Source organism: Dendropsophus ebraccatus, chromosome 12 (genome assembly GCF_027789765.1).
Source record: "Dendropsophus ebraccatus isolate aDenEbr1 chromosome 12, aDenEbr1.pat, whole genome shotgun sequence".
In the NCBI taxonomy this organism is placed as follows: Eukaryota; Metazoa; Chordata; class Amphibia; order Anura; family Hylidae; genus Dendropsophus; species Dendropsophus ebraccatus.
This window is the reverse complement of record NC_091465.1, coordinates 63,567,749-63,589,326: the sequence shown is the minus strand read 5'-3', so window position 1 is coordinate 63,589,326 and position 21,578 is coordinate 63,567,749. Positions and strand designations below refer to the sequence as shown.

General features: G+C 41.9%; 1 protein-coding gene across 1 annotated transcript in view; it reads left to right on the top strand.

Moving 5' to 3' along the window:
- Positions 1-21,578, top strand: part of LOC138768724 (uncharacterized) — a 77,540-nt gene that overhangs the window by 44,160 nt on the left and 11,802 nt on the right. Inside the window, exons 5-10 of the mRNA XM_069946681.1 lie at positions 803-934; positions 1,040-1,189; positions 1,650-1,766; positions 4,059-4,205; positions 6,317-6,460; positions 9,779-9,934. Of these exons, the coding sequence (XP_069802782.1) occupies positions 803-934; positions 1,040-1,189; positions 1,650-1,766; positions 4,059-4,205; positions 6,317-6,460; positions 9,779-9,934 (846 nt within the window). The remainder of the gene's footprint in view (positions 1-802; positions 935-1,039; positions 1,190-1,649; positions 1,767-4,058; positions 4,206-6,316; positions 6,461-9,778; positions 9,935-21,578) is intronic.

Genomic DNA, 21,578 nt, shown 5'->3' with positions numbered 1-21,578 from the left:
CACTAAAGTCTAAAGTCTATTGTCAAGTAAGAAGTCTATTGTATATCACTATATCAAGTATTTCTAAAGTAAAGAAGAGTTTATTTGTGGTAACAGGACTCAGTGATTATTACTTAAACACCGACACAGTAGTTGCACCTTCCTTGGCTCACCTCCCTTTTCTGTGGGTGGCGGTACCAATAGTCCGGGTGGGTCACAACTCCACTTCCGGACCACCGTGATAAGCACCCAAGGGACCATCTCACAGCCCGGCAGGACACCGACCACAGGGTAAAGGGTATAGTTCACCACTCTAAAATAAAAGCAGGTGTGCCTTCATACCTGTGTGCCCACCTAACACTGGCATCACAACAGTACAACATCTGGCTGAGCTATACTTCGACCAACCAGCACAGTAGTGGCGTTACACAGTACCACCTAGCAAGTCACCCATCGAGCCTCACGGCGGGGCACCACAAATACACATTACTCTGCCTCCTCCAGTGTGCCTGCACTCCCTGCTTGGGCGCAGTGTACTTTTACGGAGGCTGCAAATGTATATTGTCCTCTTTAGGAAGCCATATTATGGGCCTTGGAGCTGCCTGACCACCCACAGGGATGAAGGATCAGCTTGGGTGCAACTACATGGATATAACAAACAGGCCGCATGGTAGCTAGTAAGTCCATAAAAGGCTAAAGCAATAAAGATCCATTCAGGAACAGTAGAAGATAACTATACAGTAATTCTCTCTTTTATGTCTACTCCTAGATCTATATGGCACAGTGCTACACTTTGAGTTTGTTTTTTCCTTTTTCTCCCTAGTGCCACCAGAAAATAACACCCATAATGGGCTGGTCTGCCCAGCTGCTTCTACCTTCTTGGAGACAAAATTTGAGCCGACCTATGCCATGAAGTGCACCGGAGATGAGGAGTATTGTTTCGAGTTCACAAGCAGTAAATCACAGTCACCATATTGATATTTTACAATCTTTTGCTCTATGGCTATATCTCATATAATGAATACCTTATTTTCTATTTTTTTTTTTTTTTTTCATGCAGACAAGGCTCCAAATGTGTACATGGCTGGCTGTGCATCTTATTGGTATTGCTATCTAATACCTTTAATAGGTGAATTTTATCTGAATAATGCCAAACTTAAAGTTGTCCAGACTTGCACAAAGGCGAACAGAACAAGTTCTTTGCCAGTGGGTGAGTTTTGAATATTTGAATATAGATCCTATGTGGTGCACTTATATCCATCCCTTTTCTCTTCACATTCATCTGATCAAGAGATTTTGCACCCCTAAAGAAGGGAAAGGCAGCTGTACCCACCTGCACCCTCTACTATATGCCATGCTCTGTGTAACGGATGAGTGATGCCTTGGTCACATGGCATGGCCACATGGTTTGTCATAGAAATTTAGGCTAATTAGCGTGAGAAGTGGTCCCTAGGCCAACCCACCTAAACCAAAGGGTTAAGCCAGTCAGTGTTAATGTGGCCTTTACCAGAACCACGTGTGTATAGGAGAGTCTTTGTTCATCTGATTAGTAACACATTACTTGTCATTAATCCTTATGAGAAGAATTCTTCTTGTGTTTGTGTGTATGCATCTGTATATATTGTCTGTAATTAAATTTTAACATATGCATTTATTGTTTTTTAATACAGTGAACTCTTTGTTGTGCTGGCAATGCCAAGGATCCATCAACATTAAATGTGAACACTATGCGGTATGTTCAGCAGAAAATGTTGCGTGTGTAACCGTAATTTCAGAGACCTCATACGGTATGTATATTTATTCGTTCATGCATTGGTCTCCACTAGAGATGGGCAAACCGAACCTACCGGACCCAGATTCATTTCGGACTTTGCAAAAAATTCTGTTTGCTTCCGAATCAAACTTTTCTACAAAGTTCAGAAAGGTTTGGCAAGATGGCGGTGCTCATGTAAAAATAAAAAAATAAACATATTCTCAACTGTCCGCAGTCCCCCAGTGTCTCATAGTGGGTCTCTGGTCCCATCCAGGCATCTTCTATGGTGAAGGCCTGCTTAGCCAACCATAGGCTGACTAGGATGGGGCAGCACTGATAGCTTGCTCAGCCAATCACAGGCTGATAAGGACAGGAGAGCACTGGGGCCTGTGATTGGCTGAGAGGGCTGTCATCACTCTTAAAGTGTCACTGTTGTTTATTTATTTTATTTTTGCAGAAATTAATAGTTCAGGCTATTTTAATAAACTTTGTAATTGGGTTTATTAGCCAAAAAAATGCATTTTCATCATGAAAAAGCAGTTTGAAGCTCTCCCCCCTGTGTTCATGGTTTTTTTTCTATGGAGAGGGAGGGGTGGAGGGAGATGAGGCACCAAAACAGGACAACAAAGAGTTAATTTACAGCTACATCACCGGGCTATCTCCCCTGAAGTCAGCACTGAACTCTCTGACCTCTGAATACTAGCTTTCACACAGTTCCCACTGTGTAATCCTTTGTTCTCTGCTCCGACTAGCCTTCCTCCTCCCCTCTCCATAGGTTACACAGTGCTCCACTGATGCAAAAGAGTCCAGATTTCCTAAAAATGAGCAGTGAATGAGAGAGAGGAGAGGGGGGCCTGGGGAAAGTCTTTTGGAATGCAGATAATGGCATATTTGCCTAATAAACCCAATTACAAAGTTTCTTAAAATCCCTTGTACCATTGATTTCGTCACAAACCCGAACTTTACATTAAAGTTCGACGAACTGAGCCTTTGGAAAGATTGCTCATCTCTAGTCTCCACAAATTTATAATAAAAGAAGATAAAATACAGAGTAGCAGAAATATTCCATTATAGTAAGAACCTGTGTATGATCTACTCATGTGATCCTGCAGAAGTGTAATAGTCTGCATGTTTCAGGTCACCATATATCACATAGTTAAATGTCAGTTTGTTAATCATTGCTTTAGATCTTATCTAGATTTTTGTCAATATGATATTGCTTAAGGGTGCGTTCACACCTACAGGATCTGCAGCAGATCTGCAGCAGATTTGATGCTGTGTTCAGTTATTTAAATGAAATCTGCTGCAGAAAATCAGCTGCAGATCCTGTAGGTGTGAACGCACATTAAAAGGGTATTCCGCTCAGGTAAAATACATTCTGAATCATCCCCCCTACTGGAGACTAACAATTCATTTCATACTTGTTATCTTTTCTGTCTACTTCCCCCAGTTCTGAGCCTGCTGCTCTCTGCTAAAGACACAGAAAACTGTGTGTGAGATATGAACTCCCCCCTTCCTTCCGAGGAGGCTCTTGTAGACAGGGTACCCGGCTGCTGTCTCTGCACTCTTTAGTGGTTAGGGGGTAATCACAGCAAGGTCATCAGCAGTTTGACCTTAGATTAACCCTCCCGGCATTACAGAGTGCATAAACAGCCTGCCTGGGACATTGTTTACATGAGCAGTCTAGGAAGGGAGGGGGGAGGAGGGGGTTCAGAGTGCAGATTCAGTGAACAGCTAATGCACAGTTTTCAGCAGCAGCAGGCTCAGAACTGGGGGAAGGAGACTGAAAAGGTAAAAGTTAGTATGGAATTGTTAGTCTCCAGGAGGAGGAGGAATGATTTAAAATGCATTTTACCTGAGCAGAATACCCCTTTAAATAGACTAAACTTAGGTGAGGGATTGTAAATAGCATTGTTGATCCAGGGCCAAGGTTTTATGTCCCCATATATACAGCTAACAAAGTCTGTTGTTTACAGTTCATGTACTATCTGTATAGAATGCAGTCTGCCAGTAACACATGTACTGAATAAATCGAAATGTTTTTAATTTTTGCAAATCTTGTTTCCATTAATTTTATCATTTACATATCATTAACATGTCAATCAGTTTTGTGATTTTCCTAATACCATGACAATACCTTCTTGGAGTTGCACTTCCATTGTGGAGTAGTATACTGTAAATGAACGGCTCATTGTTACAGCTGGCCAGTTCGATACACATATCCATCATTTGTAGATAGTACTTTGTCAATTGAACCAAAATTTTGTAATGGTTATATCAGTTTCTGCTGGTTATAATCAATAATCCCAGTCACTTTATGTAATAGGAGGAAAGACAACTACACAGCTGATGAAAAGATGTGGCTACTCAACAGAGTGCAACAGCACCGGGATCATCACTACTGCTCAGGGGAGGATATCCAGGAACACCACCTGCTGCTATTCTGATAACTGTATTTCTCCAACACCAACCTGTAAGTATCTACATTTCTAAGAGCATGTTAAATTTTTCCACCTGTGGACAGAATTTTTTTATTACACACATTCACTGAACATAAATACAAAGTTTAGTGAAAGAAATGTATGCAGTAAGCTACTAATCTCCCCCTAGTGGTGGCTGCAGTAAGCCAGAATTTTGGCACTTGAAGAAGCAATGTAGGATTTTTTTTAAATTTTTATAATTTAATATTTTTTTGTTGCTTATATGGTACTGCATAGGTTATCATGGGAAAAGAATGTAGAGGTCCTTGTGTACAGTATGCCTTGTGCTAACCTGTTCAAAGGTATTTTGAGGAATGTTGTCATGAGGAGAAAGTAATTTCACCTAAAAAGTCTTTAGGCTGTGTTCCCACCTTGCATTTCGATTGCATTTTAGGCTATGTTCACACAACATAAGAGACCGACCGTTCCGTGACCCGACCAGGTTACGGAACGGCTGGTCTCTGAAAAGATCATCCCGCCCGCATCAGAACTTCCCACAGCACCCTATGAAGCTTGCGGTTGGAGTTGCACGCTTCATGGTGTGCATGGACGGACGTGTCAGTTGTTTGCGGTGCCACGAGGGATCGCATAGTGTACACTCCGGCCGGGATCCCATAGAAGATAAGGCAACGTATATTTCCGTAGAAAGTACAGCCATTGTTGCCGATTTCAACAACGGCAGTACTTTTACGAAAATATACGTTGTGTGAACATAGCCTTACTGTGTATTTGTTGCAATATTGTGATAAAAAGTATTTCAAACACTGCTGAACTTTCCCACCTACAAAAAATGGGGAGTTGTGTAATTTTTTTTATCGTAGGTTCACTTCAACTGTAAGACAGAATCTAATTTAAAAAAAAAAAAAAAAAAATCCCATTATTTTTCATTTTATTGCATGATACAATAGAAAATCAGAATTTAATATTCTAAACAGAAACCTTTGTTTGCTGTTACAGAGGTCAGACGTGTGCTGTAGTTCTTGGCCAAGTTTGCAGCAGGGATTTTTGACCATGGTGGAGAGATTGGAGTGTGAAGTTTAAACAGGTGCAATTAATACAGGTAATAAGGGTAGAGTAGGAGGAGCTTCTTAAAGAAAAACTTACAGGTCTGTGAGAACCAGAATTCCTGTTGGTTGGCAGGTGTTAAAATATTTCACGCAATAAAGTGTAAATTAATTATTTAAAACTCACACAATCTGATTTTTAGGAACTTATTTCTATAGATTTTGTCTCTCACATTTGAAGTTTACCCATGATAAAAAATTACAGACCTCTCCATTCTTTGTAGGTGGGAAAACTTGCCAAAATTGGCAGTGTATCAAATATTTATTTTTCCCACTGTATATATATGCTGCTATCTCTTTGGGGGTCAGAATATTTAGTATTTATATACCAACATTCCTTGTGTATATACAGCTTTTTATATATACAGTTGAGTGGGTAATCTGACTGCTAACTACTGATACTTGACAACTGACTACTTATACCTGACTTATGGTAAAATGATGTGTGACATCTGATCTCTGAATTGTCACTAGCCAAGTATCACAAGTCATTTTTTAATTTGAGTTTCAGGTCTAGTTTCACTTTCACTTCCATTCCCAGGCTGCACAGCTAGCTTACATTTTTCAGATAACAAAATGAACAGTGATATGTGATATTTGACTTGTAAAAAGTAAGTTTTCACTGTTCATTGCTCACATAGCTGAGTTTTGAAACATTGTATTTGTTTCAGCTTTGCAAATATCTAAAGGCCTCTTCCCTCATTGATGGCCTGGAGCAGAAGCAATGGAGCTGCTGACTGAATGTGTGGAGCACTGAAGCACTATATACACACATATACACATGTATACTCACAGACACTTACTTTTCACGCAGAGCAGCTTCAGAGCTCCAGAAATTCAGTCACCAGCTCCAAAGCTTCTGCTCCAGGCCAGCAATGAGCGGAGGGGCCTTTAGATATTTTCAAAGCTAAAACAAATACAATGTTTGAAAACTCAGCTATGTGAGCAGTGTGAAATGACTTCTGACAAGTCAAAGATCAGCTATCAAAGTTCATTTTATTACTTGAAATACATTCATAACAATGTATTTCTGTTCCTAGTACCCTCAGAAAACAATGAAACCAATGGACTCATTTGTGACTCCTGTTATCTCAAAGACCACGGTAGCTGCACTGGTAGAGATGGTATTAATTGTACCGGGAACGCAACGCAGTGTATTTCTTACACACAGAAGGTGATAGAAGGTAATAGACAATTTAATTTCATTGTTTTTCTTTTAAGGGCTACGTTAAAAATGGCCATTGTTTTCAATTTACACAACGAACATTCTTTTCATAATGCAGTGATTTGCATTGAAGTCAGTGCAAACAGCGGCTAGTGTTTCACACAATGTATTGAACAAAGGCTGTTGTTTGCTACGGCCGTCGAATTATTGATCATTAGAGATGAGCGAATACCATTTGATCGAGATGGTATTTGAATATTGCAGTATTCGAAAGATTCGAATTCAATCGAGTAGTGTGACGAATACGCGGGAAACATTGAAAGCCCTGAGATACGCGCGAATAACATGACGCTCTATGGACGCACATTGGAATCATGTATGTATTGCTGCACAAGAAATCCAAAGGAAATGTGTGAACATTGCCGTAAACATTCGTAAAGCGTTCGCAAATATTTTTCATTCGCAACTGCGGAGAGTGGCATTATACTGCGATTTTGGGGTGTTAGGTGCACCCAGGCATGCTCCCCCTGATGTCACAGTGTCATTCCGGAGGTGTTGGCATCGTTTAGGAAGGTTTCATTGGGGACTTGGTGATCTCCAAGTGGTCGAATTTGGATTTCCAAGTGCCGAGAATTTTTTTCCAATAGACTATAATGGGATCGAATATTCGTTTGAATAGTCGAATCTCGGTGCCTATTCGATTCAAATTCTCGAAAGTCGAATATTTCACTACTCACTCATCTCTATTCATCATGTTATTTATTTATGACCACTGTCCATAGACTTCAATGCAATTTGCATTTAAAACAATTGCCGTTGTTTGATACTCAAAGCAGAGACCATTGTTTTGAGAGCCAAATAAAGGCCATTGTTTATAGGTTTGGAACATAGCCTAACACTTAATAGCATATCATTTGACCTACTCCTCTAAACTTCTATATGGGTGGCATGTGATGTGATGAAAGGTGCTAATACATTGGTCGAGATCCTTAAACCCGAGCAATAGCCCTTCTATGCAAGTCAATGCAGGAATACATGAGTAAGGGATAGCCTGGTTTAAAAAGAGAAAGAATCGCATTCAGGTGTGATGGCTCAGTGGGAAATATTGTGTGTAGTGAACAAATACTCCACTTATGGGCCCCAGGTAATAATTAAAGATTTCTTATTTGAATGCAAGTGCTCGTGCATATTTATGTAGTAGAGAAGGAAATCACAGACCATAAATTTCAACGTTTTGGTGTTATGCCTTTTTCCTAGAAGGTCATGTGACCTGCTTCTCATACAATTTAAGGCTAAGTTCACACTGCGTACGAATCCGTACGCAGGTCTTACACTGGCGTACATGTGCGGCTGAAACTATGGGCGTGCGAAAAATAGACATGTGGCCGGATGCGTACGCACCGCGAACATACGCCCGCAGTACAGTTATGCTTCCCTAGCTTGTTTTCGAAGCAATCTGAGGCTGGTCATTTACTTGGAAATCTTCGCCCAGCCCCGTCAACCACACAGAACCTTTTGGATCGAAAAATCAAGTTCAATTTGGCTGAAATAAATACTTTGTACGGGACCGCATGGAAATCCACGGCCGTGAGTTTCAACATTTCCGTCCTCAAACAATGGTCTTGTTCATTTTTCACGGCGCCGTATACGATCCGGCCGTAAGCTCATACGTAGTGTGCACTGTGCGGGCGTATATCGTATACTTTCAAGTAAATGCATCAACCTCAAAACTACGTGCGTATATTCGCGTTACAGAGTATTCCACCAGTGGTGACAGAAAACTAAAGATTAAGAGTAGAAAAGACCCAGCACAAATCAATTTGTTCTGCAAATTTTTTCAAGTGCAATCAGCATCAGGTACAGTAAGGACGCGTTTCGGCCAAGCATGGCCTTCATCAGCTCCAAATAGTAGTACTATTAATAAAGGCCATGCTTGGCCGAAACGTGTCTTTACTTTACCTGATGCTTATCGCACTTAAATAAATTAGCAGAATGAATTGGTGAGTGCCGGGTCTTCTCTACTATAAGGCTATGTTCACACTACATAAAACTACGGCCGTTGTTTTGAGGTTCCCTATTATGAATGCAATGCAATGTAACTACGGTCAATGAATGCACACTACGTATCAGATACCGGCAGTTGTATATACGTCCCAGTGAAAAATGAACATGTCAATTATTTCCGGCCGATAATACTGACACAACGGCCGTGGATTTCAATGCAGCCGCGAACGTAAAACTTATATCTGCCGAATTAAACTTGATTTTGATGTAAAAACATTTCTGAGTGGATTTTTGGGCTATGCGCAGTATTTAAAGTAAATGACCCGTTTCAGCCCGCTTAAAAACATGCTAGGAAGTAAAATTAAACAACGGCCGTAGTCTCACGACTAGCCCGTACGCTCGTAATTCCACTGCCGTAGTTTCGGTCGCAAAAGTCTGGCCGGTGAAAACAACGGCCGTTATTTTACATAGTGTGAACATAGCCTTAAAGCGACTCCGTACCCACAATCTGTCCCCCCCAAACCACTTGTACCTTCAGATAGCTGCTTTTAATCCAAGATCTGTCCTGGGGTCCGTTCGGCAGGGGATGCAGTTATTGTCATAAAAATAACTTTTAATCGGGCAGCGCTGTGTCTAACGGCCGGGGCTTACATTTGTATATGCATTAGGCTGGCACCACCTCTATGTCCTTACTCCCCACCCTCCTCATTATTAGGAATGATCCAGGAACATTTACTGCTGTTTGAGCTTTGCACAGGTGTATTAACGATCCAGACCGTGTGCCGGGCTGCCACAGATGGGGAATAGGAAGCAATCTGCCTGGAGTATTCCTAATGATAAGGAGGGTGGGGAGGAAGGACAGAGAGGTTGTGCCAGCTTAATGCATATACAAATGTAAGCCCCGGCCACAGCGCTGATGGATTAAAAGTTGTTTTTATGACAATAACTGCATCCCCTGCCGAACGGACCCCAGGACAGATCTTGGATTAAAAGCAGCTATCTGAAGCTACAAGTGGTTTTGGGGGGGGGGTCAGATTGTGGGTACGGAGTCGCTTTAATCTGGATCCCCACTACTTTGGGCACCACCACTATTGGAAGTGCCGTCCTTCCTACATCTATCAAGCACACAAACAAACGATTAACTGCAGTGTGAGGTAACACAGTATATATTAGACACATTTAGCTTATGCTACCCAGACAGGATTAAACTCACAGGAAATAATCTACAGCCACACTACAACCTATATCATTTAGCAGTGTGTGGATACCAGGACACTGAATGAACAAAATGTAAACCGGTCACTAACCAAGTATTATTACTTTTTTCCCATAGGGACTTTTACAAGCAGTGAAATCCTTCATGGTTGCGCCCATCCCAGTATATGTGACAGTGGAAATATAAATGTGACTTATGGTGATAAAATATTACAGGAAACAAAAATATGTAGTATCCCAGCAAAAAGCAGCGTACATCCTCCTAACATCCTATGTGCTTCACTCATGTTTATCATCTGGTCAAACTCACTATAGAAAATGTAGCTTAAGAGCAAATATAGTTACAACTGACATATATATCCTTTTCAACACTTCTCTCAGAATGCATAAGGGGGAGCATATATAATAGCACTGAATAGCCTTCAGAACACTTGAATTAAGCGTAGGTCACTTAAAGGGGAACTATCAGCAGGTTAGACGAATCTAACCTGCTGATAGCCCCCTATTGCGCATGGGGAGACGAGGAGGAAGGTGAGTTTCTTACCCTCCTCCTTGGTGTCCTTCCCATGCTGTTAGAGCAGTGTAAGCTATGGTACGGAGCACCATTAGGAGCACTGACCCACCCCCATCACGGGGGCGGGGCAGTGCTCCTAACGGTGCTCCGGACCGAAGATTACACTGCTTATAGCACAGAGGAGGAAGGTAACACATATATCTTCCTCCTCGTTGCCCCATGTGCAATAGGGTGGGTCTAACCTGTTGATAGTTCCCCTTTAAGTCAACTAAAGAATACCACTTCTGAGATAGAGGCACAATCTTTACCAGGAGTTTTAGACTGGTTTTGCCTTGGCTGCAGCAGGGTATCCCAGTAAATCTTATGATGTAGCCTTCTAGAATGATCTCTTTCTTGGAGGCAGGAATATAACTGCATGGCTCAAAGTGATAATAATTCTGTGGTGACTTTTTACATGTGATGTTTGTCTTAGTGTCTTCAGGAAACAATGAGATTAATGAAATCTTTTGTAAATCATGTTATTATAGAGCATATGGTATCAGTACGGGCAGAGCCTACAGTGCTTGTACAGGAAACAACAGTGGATATTTAATACACAATGGAACTGAAAGACAGTAATTACCAGCCGGCGCATAATATAGAGTGTGCAGAAATAGTAGTCGCATCTGTGACTTGCTACTTAAAGGGGCCCAGGAACCCCTTTATCATATAAGAATACAGTAATACTGCGGTTTGTACATACAGCTTGGGGTCCTTGCTGAACCTTTAGCATTGGGGCAAAGGAGCTTGAAGTTATATCTCTAATGAATGTTGATGTTTATGTGCCACAGAGAATACGCTGCTGCTACCTCTAGAAAATGTTGTATCCCATCCTAGTGCTGGATTTCCAGCTTGCACTGCTCATTACTGCTGTATAATGCCCCTGCTGCTTCTCAGTGTGTGTAGGAGATAGGGGAGAAGTGGCAGAACATCTTCTTTATTTTATGTGCCGCGCATGGAAGACATCATAAACCTGCAAAATACTGTGTGAAACCGGCAGGCAAGCAAGCAAGCAAGCAAGCAAGCAAGCAAGCAGTCATAGGCTGTGTTCACACAACGATTTTTTTTAGCTCCATTAAAAATGGCGTCCGTCATTTTGAGTCTAAAATAACAGACGTCGTTTAGCAGTCTTGCCTCCCCTTAGTGCAATGACGGATGTTTGTACATTATTCTAGTTTGGGGTTATTAATTGGCCTTCGGGTGCTGCTTAATTAAAAAGTCAATTAAATTCAATAGTAAAAATGGAGAAAGAACGGTGACAAAAGAAAAACTGTGTGTGAACAACTAATAAAAAACGTCCACTGTTTTCAAAAGACGTCCAAAAATAATGATCATGTTCATTATTTTGATGATGTCAGTAGTAAAAACGTCCAGTATTTAATACATTGTGTGCATTGGACGTCCATCTTCCCATTGACTGCAATGCATTGCCATTGCAGTCAGTTAAAGAGTCACTGTCATATATATATATATATATATATATATATATATATATTATTATTATTTTTTTTTTTTGCAGAAATCAATAGTCCAGGCGATTTTAAGAATCTTTGTAATTGGGTTTATTAGGCAAATATGCCATTATCTGCATTTTAAAAGCCTTTTCCCAGGTTCCCCCCTCTCCTTTCTGTCATCCACTGCTCAGAATCAGGACATCTCAATGCCTCCCCCCCTCCTCTATTCCATTGACTGCAAAATATCAGGAAATTGTGTCTTGTTGCATCAGACACAACCCTGTCTGTTCTATAGAGAGGAAAGGGGGAAGAAAGATATTAGTCAGCAGCAAAGAGTAGAGAACAAAGAAATACACAGCTCAGAGCTCCATTAAGGCTGCTATTCAGAGGTCATAGAGGTCAGTGCTGACTGTCAGAGGAGATAGCCTGGTGATGTTGCTGTAAATTAACTCTTTGTTGTCCTGTTTTGGTGCTTCATCTCCCTCCACCCCTCCCCTCTCCATACACAATAATGAAGACGGGGGGAGAGCTTCAAACTGCTTTTTCATGATAAAAATGCATTTTGTGGCTAATAAACCCAATTACAAAGTTTCTAAAAATCGCCTGTACTATTGATTTCTGCAAAAAAAAAAAAAAATTAAACAACAGTGACAGTGAAAATCGCGGCAATAGTGGACATTATTTTAAATAGCAAAATCGGATGCCTTTTCTCTATTTTTGACGTTGTGTGAACATAGCCATATAATGGCCAAAAGTCTTTTTCTTTTATTCACCCCCTTTTAATAATAAAAGTATATATATATATATATATATATATATATATATATATATATATATATATATCCAAAATTGAGCTGTCAAAAAATGCACAGAAATGTTAATGTTCTCATCTTGCTACACAAATGGAAAATAAATAAGAAAGCTTTGATGCTCAAAAGGTGGGGATGAAAAACGTGACCAATGGGGCAGCATGAGTTAAAATAAAGCTTCTTGTTCTTTCATTAAATTTCTCCTCCTCCACATTTCACCTACTGTAAATTGTAGCCATTATGTTTGCTGCACTAATTTTAAATAAAAAAGGGAAGTAAAGGTATATATTATGTTATGTTTCGACTTTGGGAACCTTTAACCCCTTCATGTCAGCAATACGTAAATATACAATCCTATTGCTAATGTGCGATGCCCTGGCCCCTAGGGGCCACTACGCAGTATAGATGGTGCTAACAGGCAGGAACTGGGGCAGCTGTAGGATAATGTGGTCACGATGTAGGCACAAGGGTGATACAGCTGGAAACCGGGCTCCTGACCATGCGGGAATACTGGGCATGCGATTCTTCGTTGTCCTTAGTCAGGGCACCAATTATCACACCAATGCCAAGGCTCAGAAACAATGGTAGTTGTATATTTATTGTAACGGTGGTAACTAGTAGCAACAGTCTCTCCGGATGCAACCGGGAATAAGACAATCTTGAATAAAGCAGAGTAATGGGTGATGTTGCAAGTAATTCACCATCTCTGACCAGCCAGGAGCAACTGCTTAACTAATTTCACTGACTGTGCAAAAGTCTGCAGTGAAATTAGGGCTATGTTCACACATGTTTGAGTTTCATTGCAGCACTGCAGTAACACAAGTAAATGATGGTAAACGGCAGAGAGGATAAGAGCCTGCACTGCCAATCCGACCTGGACAAAAAACAAGGCATAAACAGTAAATCCCATGAAAGATAATATGGGATAAAGGCCTTATTGTGCGGCTCAACTTCAAAGATAAAAGATGCTTGATCATAATATGTATGTGGAAATGAAAAGAAAAAATTAATTCAAAAAGTTCTTTACTGTATTACAATATCAGCGTTACAGGTAGAGAATACAGCGAGCTGTGTGGGTGGAAATACAATGAAATGATAAAGTACTGCAAATAATTTAGTAACACAATGAAACTGCAATGTGTAAACACCGCCTAGATGATCTGCAATAGATTTGGGCAGAGAATGGGCAGGGTGGAGGACTGTGATAAACAACTGAGGGAAAGCATTGCATTCTGGAACCTGCTCAACCAGGAAGTACAGAAACACAATACAAAACAAAAACCCCTAAAACAAATGGATTATTAGTAGTTTCAAAACTGGGAGAGATAGGTAAGTAATGCTATATACTTTTGCAGAAGTTTCATTTTTTTAACCTCTACCTGTAGTTCCCATTTAATCATTTTTTTGCAACATGGATCATGCCCCCAAAACAGATTTCTAACACCTAGAGATGTATGTATGGGGCCATAGAAATCAGTCTGCATGTGTGAAATGATGTGTAAAGCGGCCATAATCTCTCTTGATTCATTTGACTATGACACTTTTTAGGATCCAACTTGCACCGCATGATAGAATAATATGCAAGTAAGAAACAAGACACTTTCTAGAGCAACATAGAAAGTTTATTAATGCCAATCTTATTTCTAGGTCAAAAAGAGGGACTAAAGGGGCAAAGAGGGACAGAGGGATGTGGGTCAAAAGTAGGGACTGTCTCTCCAAAAGAGGGACCCTTGAGGTTATGCAGACCCAGATTATACCAGGGTATAGTTTGGCCTATGCCATAGTATATCCTAGGGTATAAAATAACCCAGGCCAAACTATACCCTGGGGTGTAAAATAGGCTAGGCCAAACTATACCAATCCAGGCCAGAATATATCCATCTAATGTCAAACCAGGTCACAGTATACTTCGGGGGATAAACTCAATACCTGGGGGGTAAAACAGCCTAGGCCATGCTATATCCCTCCGGGCCATAATGTTATTGCTTCATTAGTTTTCTCACCCCGGGTCCAGGCCACAGTATACCCCCAGGGTATATATTCTTAAACCTGGTTATAGCCTAGCCCAGGCCACAGTATACCTTGGGGCATAAACTCTCTATATTTATACTCTATATCTAGGCCAGACTATTTCCCTCCAAGTTATCATGTCACTTGTTTTCTCACTGTGGTGTCCCATCACTGGTGTTTTACTCATGTACACCTGTCCTAAAGCTTTCACTCAGGTTAACCAGTGAGAGATGGTGCAACTGTAGTATATTGTTTTCTCCACTAGATGTCACAACTGTTGACTGTATTTCTATGCACATCTGTAGTCAAAGGGTTCACTGTTTTGTACCATGTGTTTTGTGATGACCTATCACAGGTGCTCTTTTCTGCTATCCTATTCTCTTCTGCCTCTCTCTCACCCACCCACACTCAGCCCCACCACTCACAGGCAGGTACACAAACACCCCTGTAGGAGGAGTTAAACTGGGGTAGGAAGTGAGTCAGTTCATGTCAGATTCTCAGTGAGAGAGGACACAAACAAAACCGTTCCTGCAGTAGCTAAGCCAGGGCCTGGCTTATGCCAGGACCCCTGTCAGGGACACCGATGACCCTTAAGGCTAGGTTATCAGTGGGAACAGATGCAGCTAGAGACAAACAGTTCTTTTACAGCAACTATTACTTACATTTTGCAGTGCTAAGCACCAGCAAGGGAGAGTAGCCACCAAGGAACACCCTAGCCCATGCCATGAACACGTCTAAAAAGTGCAGGACAGACTCCTAAAATAAAAAGGAGCTGATCTCAGTAGGACAAAGCTACCTAAAGTAAAGGTCTACGTATCCTACTGCACAGTGCAGGTAACTGGGACTCCTCGAACACCTAGCTACACCCAGATAACCATGGCTGGGGCTCGTGCTACCCACCTAGGATGGGTTCTACTAGGGGGCAGAAGGCGGTCAGACATTGTCTAAATGTGAGTATCAAATATCACTTCCCTACTGAAGATATCTACCAAGCTTCCATCAGAGTACAAGGCTGCACTGGGTTTAGGGCTCCTCCGGCAAACTCTTCTTTTCTCTACTTCCTACAAGCATTACTACAACTACTTCTTCTACTCCTTTCAAGCACCTACCTCAAGCACTAAGTCAAGCACTCAAGTGTGGGTCAAGATTTTTACTGTCTGTGAAATGTGTACTGTAAACTTGCAAAAGCTCCACAGTAAAGTTGTTCCATTTTTATACCAAACACATGGGACTCTGCTTATCTCTATCTGCATCAGCACCTATACACACACTACTATACACCTTGGGTTATTTTTCCCCATTCTAAGGGTGGTGGCAACAACAATCCGGGTGGGCCAGTTGCAACTCCAGGTTGCCGTGACAAGGACAAAGGACCCATAGGAACCCGGAAGGTAACCGACCATTTTGGGGAATACAGCCAGCCACAGAAAACAAAGAAGGTATCAACATCACACCTGTGGGCTGGATTAGCACTGGCGTCACGACAATTAACATCACTAGCTGAGCTCACAACAAAACCAGCCAGTAGCGCACCATATTACTTCTGGCCCAGGCCACAGTATATTGCATGGTATATATTTTATACCAGGGGGTGTAAAATAGTCTAGGCCCTACTATAAACCTGGGTATAGTCTAGCTTAGGCAAGAATATAGTTATAATAAGTGTGTTAAAAAAAGTGTAGAGCTTTTTTTTTAATGATACTAGGATACACAGCTGCTTCTTGTTGGGAATACAGTACAGTGCTTACATTGAACTGACAGTAGATGGCGCTGTCCCATCATCTACACAATTTGAGCAGGAGGTGCCAAAAATAGACTGCCAAAAATTTACGGTTGTGGTGCAAAAATCAACATTAGACACAAGTGTCTTGATACATCTTGCACAATTTATTGTACAATTTATGCCTAAGGCTGGGTCGACACAGCGTTTTTTGCAGTCCGTTTTTTTTTTTTTTTCATTCTTTTTCATAAATAAAAAGAACTAATTAAAAAATGGATCAAAACACTTGTTTTTTAGCATACACAAAAACGTGACCAATCACTTTTTTTTGTACGCTAAAAAAATGGATGTGTTTTGATCTGTTTTTTGATCCGTTTTTTTATTATGGAAGTCAATGGAAAAATTGAGGCACACAAATGCATCCTTTTCTTGCAAAAAAATGATAGGAAAAAAAACGGAGGGATATCAGCCTAAAACAGCTTGGCTAAAAAGCCACGCAAGGGTAGGATTTTGCGCAAAAAATGAAAATTTGCACATGATAAATCTAATGAAAAGTAGATAATAGAAAACCAGGCCGCCTACCAGTGCAAACATTGAAAAAAGTTACAGGCAGTAGAAACTGATGAAAAATAACACAAAACCCTTAAGAAATCCTGCACAGATTTTTATGAAGTGCAAAAAATCTCATTAGTCAAAAAAAATAAAAGTAAAAATTGTGCAAACGCAATGATAAATGTCCCCTATGTGTTAAGACTTAGACAATAGACAAAGCTAAATCCCCCCCAAATTTTAAAAAATTAAGTAATTCTTGTGCATATCACTCACTGCTGCTAAGTTTCATGGGGGTATAAAATGGCCCGAGGGGGTATGAATTGGCCTAGGCCAAAATATACCCGGGGTTTAATCTAGCCTAGGCCATTTTAACCCCGGGTATAGTCTGGGCTGGGGGTATACTCTGGCCTGTTAGATTGGGATCTACAGCTGTGTACCTGGTATGGTGCATGTTCATACCTAATCCATTGCAGATGTGATGCTGCTGGTTTAATCAGTTTAAATAGATATGCAAGTATGCAACATCCAATCCACAGCGGATGACATTGGGTTTTTAAATTTATCGAAGCAGAATTCGCTATCTATGATATGTGCAGGAGGATATGGTAGGTCGGCTGCTGGGGTTTGAGTGCCAGGACTGATTTTTAAGTCCCAGTCCGGCCCTGATGACGATGACTCAGGCAGCGCGCCTTTCTTTTATGGAACCTGCTGTATGACATAAGCAATAGTCCTCACAGTTCACTGTTGCCGGGGTGACTCCAGGCATCCACAGTGATGTGAAGAATTAAAATTAATGACTGGCAATACACTTTACTAGTGATGAGCAAATACTGTTCGATCGAATAGATATTCGATCGAATAGTAAGGTCGTATATAGATCGTATCGAATATTATTGAATAGTTTGACGAATATTCGATAAATATTCGATGAGCGATCAAATTCCCCTTCTTTCCTGTTTTTATCAGCCAATTAACATGCAGGGAGGCTGCCACAGCCCCTTGGTGTATGTAGCATCTCGAGAAACGAGAATAACAATGATTGGATGGCATAGTCACATGACCCAATAACATATATATGTGTGTTCATCCAGTGCTACGTGCTGCTATGTCATACATAAATACAAAGGGTAGTGCAAGCACTCTGCTCACCAAGTGCTTTGTGCTGCTGATACGTACTAGACTTTAAAAAAATTGTAGTACGTGTGTCCATCCAGTACTACGTCATACATAAACACACAGGTTGGTACAAGCAGGCTGCTGTGTTACTATAAGGCACTCATATCATGCTACATAATACAGCCGTCCAGCTTTACCTATAAAATATTCATACACCCTTTAATAACCAGGTAATTCACCTGTATAACATCGACTTGTGACTTTATTACCAGCTTCCGCTGCTGTCCTAGTTGCATTCCAATGGTGTTGGCATAATTTCCTGAGGTGTCATTGTGGACTTGGTGACCTCCAAGTGGTCGAATAGATGTTTTTCAATAAACGAATACTTGTTCCCTTGGACTTTAATGGGATTAATTATTCAATCACATAGTCGAATATCGGGGAGATATTCGAACAAATATAGAATATTCGAATATTTCACTACATCACTTATCGCTCATTACTACACTTTACCACAGAGGCCATAAAAGTGAATGTACCATCAGAAAATTAGCTACTGTTTGAATCAAGGCTGTGGAGTCGGAGTCGGAGTTGGAACTAGTTTTGGCTGGAGTCGGAGTTGGAAAAAATGTACCGACTCCAGCTTTTAACAAAAATCTTAGAAAGATGAAAAATTTTGTTTTGATATAAATTTTTTAGGTTTTGCTCATCAATATATATTATGAGCAACATTCTAATAGGACACTGGCCCTATTACATAAGGGTGGTCGAGGACAAGTTGTTGGTCACTATTTGGCAGTTTGTTCCTGAGCTGGAAGAGTCCATTTGTGGGGGGAGATCTGTGCTGTTCTCTTCCTGGATGCTGGATGGCTGTATGACTGAGCAGCAGTGTAATATGGAGATATCCTGTGTAATATAGAGGAGGAGGAGGAGGAGAATACATAAGTAGTGTAGCAGGAACCTCAGTCCTTAATGTGGTGTTTTTCTTCAGTGTTCTATGGTTGCTGCTGGCTGTGTGTGTGTGTGTGTGTGTGTGTGCGTGCGTGCGTGCGCGCTATGGCAGCAGCAGGCTGTGTGTGTGTGCTATGGCTGCAGCAGGCTGTGTGTGTGCATGTGCTATGGATGCAGCAGGCTGTGTGTGTGTGCTATGGCTGCAGCAGGCTGTGTGTATGTATGCTATGGCTGCAGCAGGCTGTGTGTGTGTGCTATGGCTGCAGCAGGCTACATGTGTGTATGCTATGGCTGCAGCAGGCTGTGTGTGTATGCTATGGCTGCAGCAGGCTGTGTGTACGCCATGGCTGCAGCAGGCTGTGTGTACGCCATGGCTGCAGCAGGCTGTGTGTACGTTATGGCTGCAGCAGGCTGTGTGTACGCTATGGCTGCAGCAGGCTGTGTGTATACTATGGCTGCAGAAGGCTGTGTGTGTATGCTATGGCTGCAGCAGGCTGTGTGTATGCTATGGCCAGTGACGTAGCTATCATAGAGGCAGGGAAGGTGGTTGCTATGGGGCCCCTCGGGGGAGGGAGGCCCGGGGATGCACAGGGAAGATAAGAGCCTCCTGTGTCCTTTTGCTTAACCCAGTGACCCAGTGTTCTCTTACATGCTGCAACACAAAAAAGGGTTAATTTGCTAAAGACAATTAGCTCTCTGCCTCACTACTCTGATAACCTCCGACCTCTGTTCTCTGAGCTCCTGCCGAGGTCAGGGGTTATCAGTGCAGGGGTAGTGAAGGAGAGAGCTAATTGTCTTCTGTATTAACCCTTTTTTTGTGTTGCAGCATGTAAGAGAACACTGGGTGACTTACACACTGCAGTAAATAAGGGGTTAAGCAAAAGATAGTCTGCTCCTGAACCCATGTATATAACCATGAGGCTCCTAATAGGCTGTTAGAACAAGCAGACATTGGCTTTCTCCTCTGCCAGTCACTGTTGTGGCTGCACACAGGATTCTGCCTCTGGCCACAAGAGAATTTTTTTTTTTGGCCACATCACCGAGTATGTTTGTATGTATGTATGTGTATGTATATATATATATATATATATATATATATATATATATATATATACACATATATATATATATATATATGTATATATACTGTATATGGTATCGTGTGTAGGGGAGGGGGGCCCCATACTGCTTTTTGCTATGGGGCCCCATGAATTCTAGCTACACCCCTGGCTATGGCTGCAGCAGGCTGTGTGTATGCTATGGCTGCAGCAGGCTGTGTGCGTGTATGCTATGGCTGCAGCAGGCTGTGTGTGTGTGTATGCTATGGCTGCAGCAGGCTGTGTGTGTGTGTATGCTATGGCTGCAGCAGGCTGTGTGTGTGTGTATGCTATGGCTGCAGCAGGCTGTGTGTGTATATGCTATGTCTGCAGCAAACTGTGTGTGTATGCTATGGCTGCAGCAGGCTGTGTGTGTATGCTATGGCCAGGGCTGCTTCTGCCATGAGGCGGAATGAGTATTGAGCGGGGAGGCTCAGGGGGGGGGGGACGTTGGTTGTGTTGGTTAAAGGGGGGTGCCGGGTACACGTTGTGGTACGGGGGGGGGGGGGGGGGGGGGGGGGGGGGGTGCCAGTGAGGGGAAGGCCGCCTGAGCTCTGGCTATGGCTGCAGCAGGCTGTGTGTGCATGCTATGGCTGCCGCAGGCTGTGTGTGTATGCTATGGCTGCACTCACAGGAGAAGCTGCTTTATATCTTTCCTTATTCCCTCAGAAATAGCCCCAGGATCATGTAGGACATTAGGGAGAAGCTGCTGAGCCAGTGTGATAAATAACTCCCCTGGTATATGACTGGCCATTTATGAATGAGCAGGAGTCGGAGTCGGCCCTGATAAAATTCAGCAGTCGGAGTAAGAGTTGGAGTCAGAGCTGCGGCTTAGGGTGCGTTTACACAGAGAGATTTAGCTGACAGATTTTTGAAGCCAAAGCAAGAATGGATTGAAAAAGAGAGAAAATCTCACTGGTTGTAGTCTGTTCCTGGCTTTGGCTTCACAAATCTGTCAGATAAATCTATTTGTGTAAATGCACCATTATCGACTCCACAGCCCTGGTTTGAATCAAGTTTTTATGTTTTTACACTTTTATAATCCCCTTAGGGGAATTTTACATACATACATTGGATTACATACACTGATCACTGCTATGCCATAGCATAGAAGGGATCAGTGTTATCTGGGATCTTCTATCAGAAGATTAAAGACCTGAATGCACGGAGGAAGATAAGAGACCTCCAGCAGTCAGACCATGCAATCGGGGCCCCCGCAGACACACTGCTGGGGTCCCGATCGGTAAGTGACTGGAGATGCTCCTCCATTGAGGATGAGGGTCTTGCTGCAGATAGCAGCCAATCCTCACCCCCTATGGGCCGAGCTCAGCTCCTGAGCCCACTCCATAGCCCGGTACCCCGGCGGGGCGTACATTTACACTCATTTGCGCCAAGGCTCAGGCTGCAGAGGCATAAATGTACGCGCCATGTTGTTAGGGGGTTAAAGAATTTTTGGTAATTTGTTTTCAAATTTTTAATTTTTTAAAGTTTTAGATATTTGGCTCTGTTTTCCGCTCTCATACTCAGGGGATATCAGTGTAAAATGTTTCCAACAGTGCTGATAATGGTAATATACAAGTGCAACAAAAGAAAAACGTGACAGGACTGAGCAGCTTCTCTCACTTGTGTACTATGTTATTATTCAGACATTGCTTT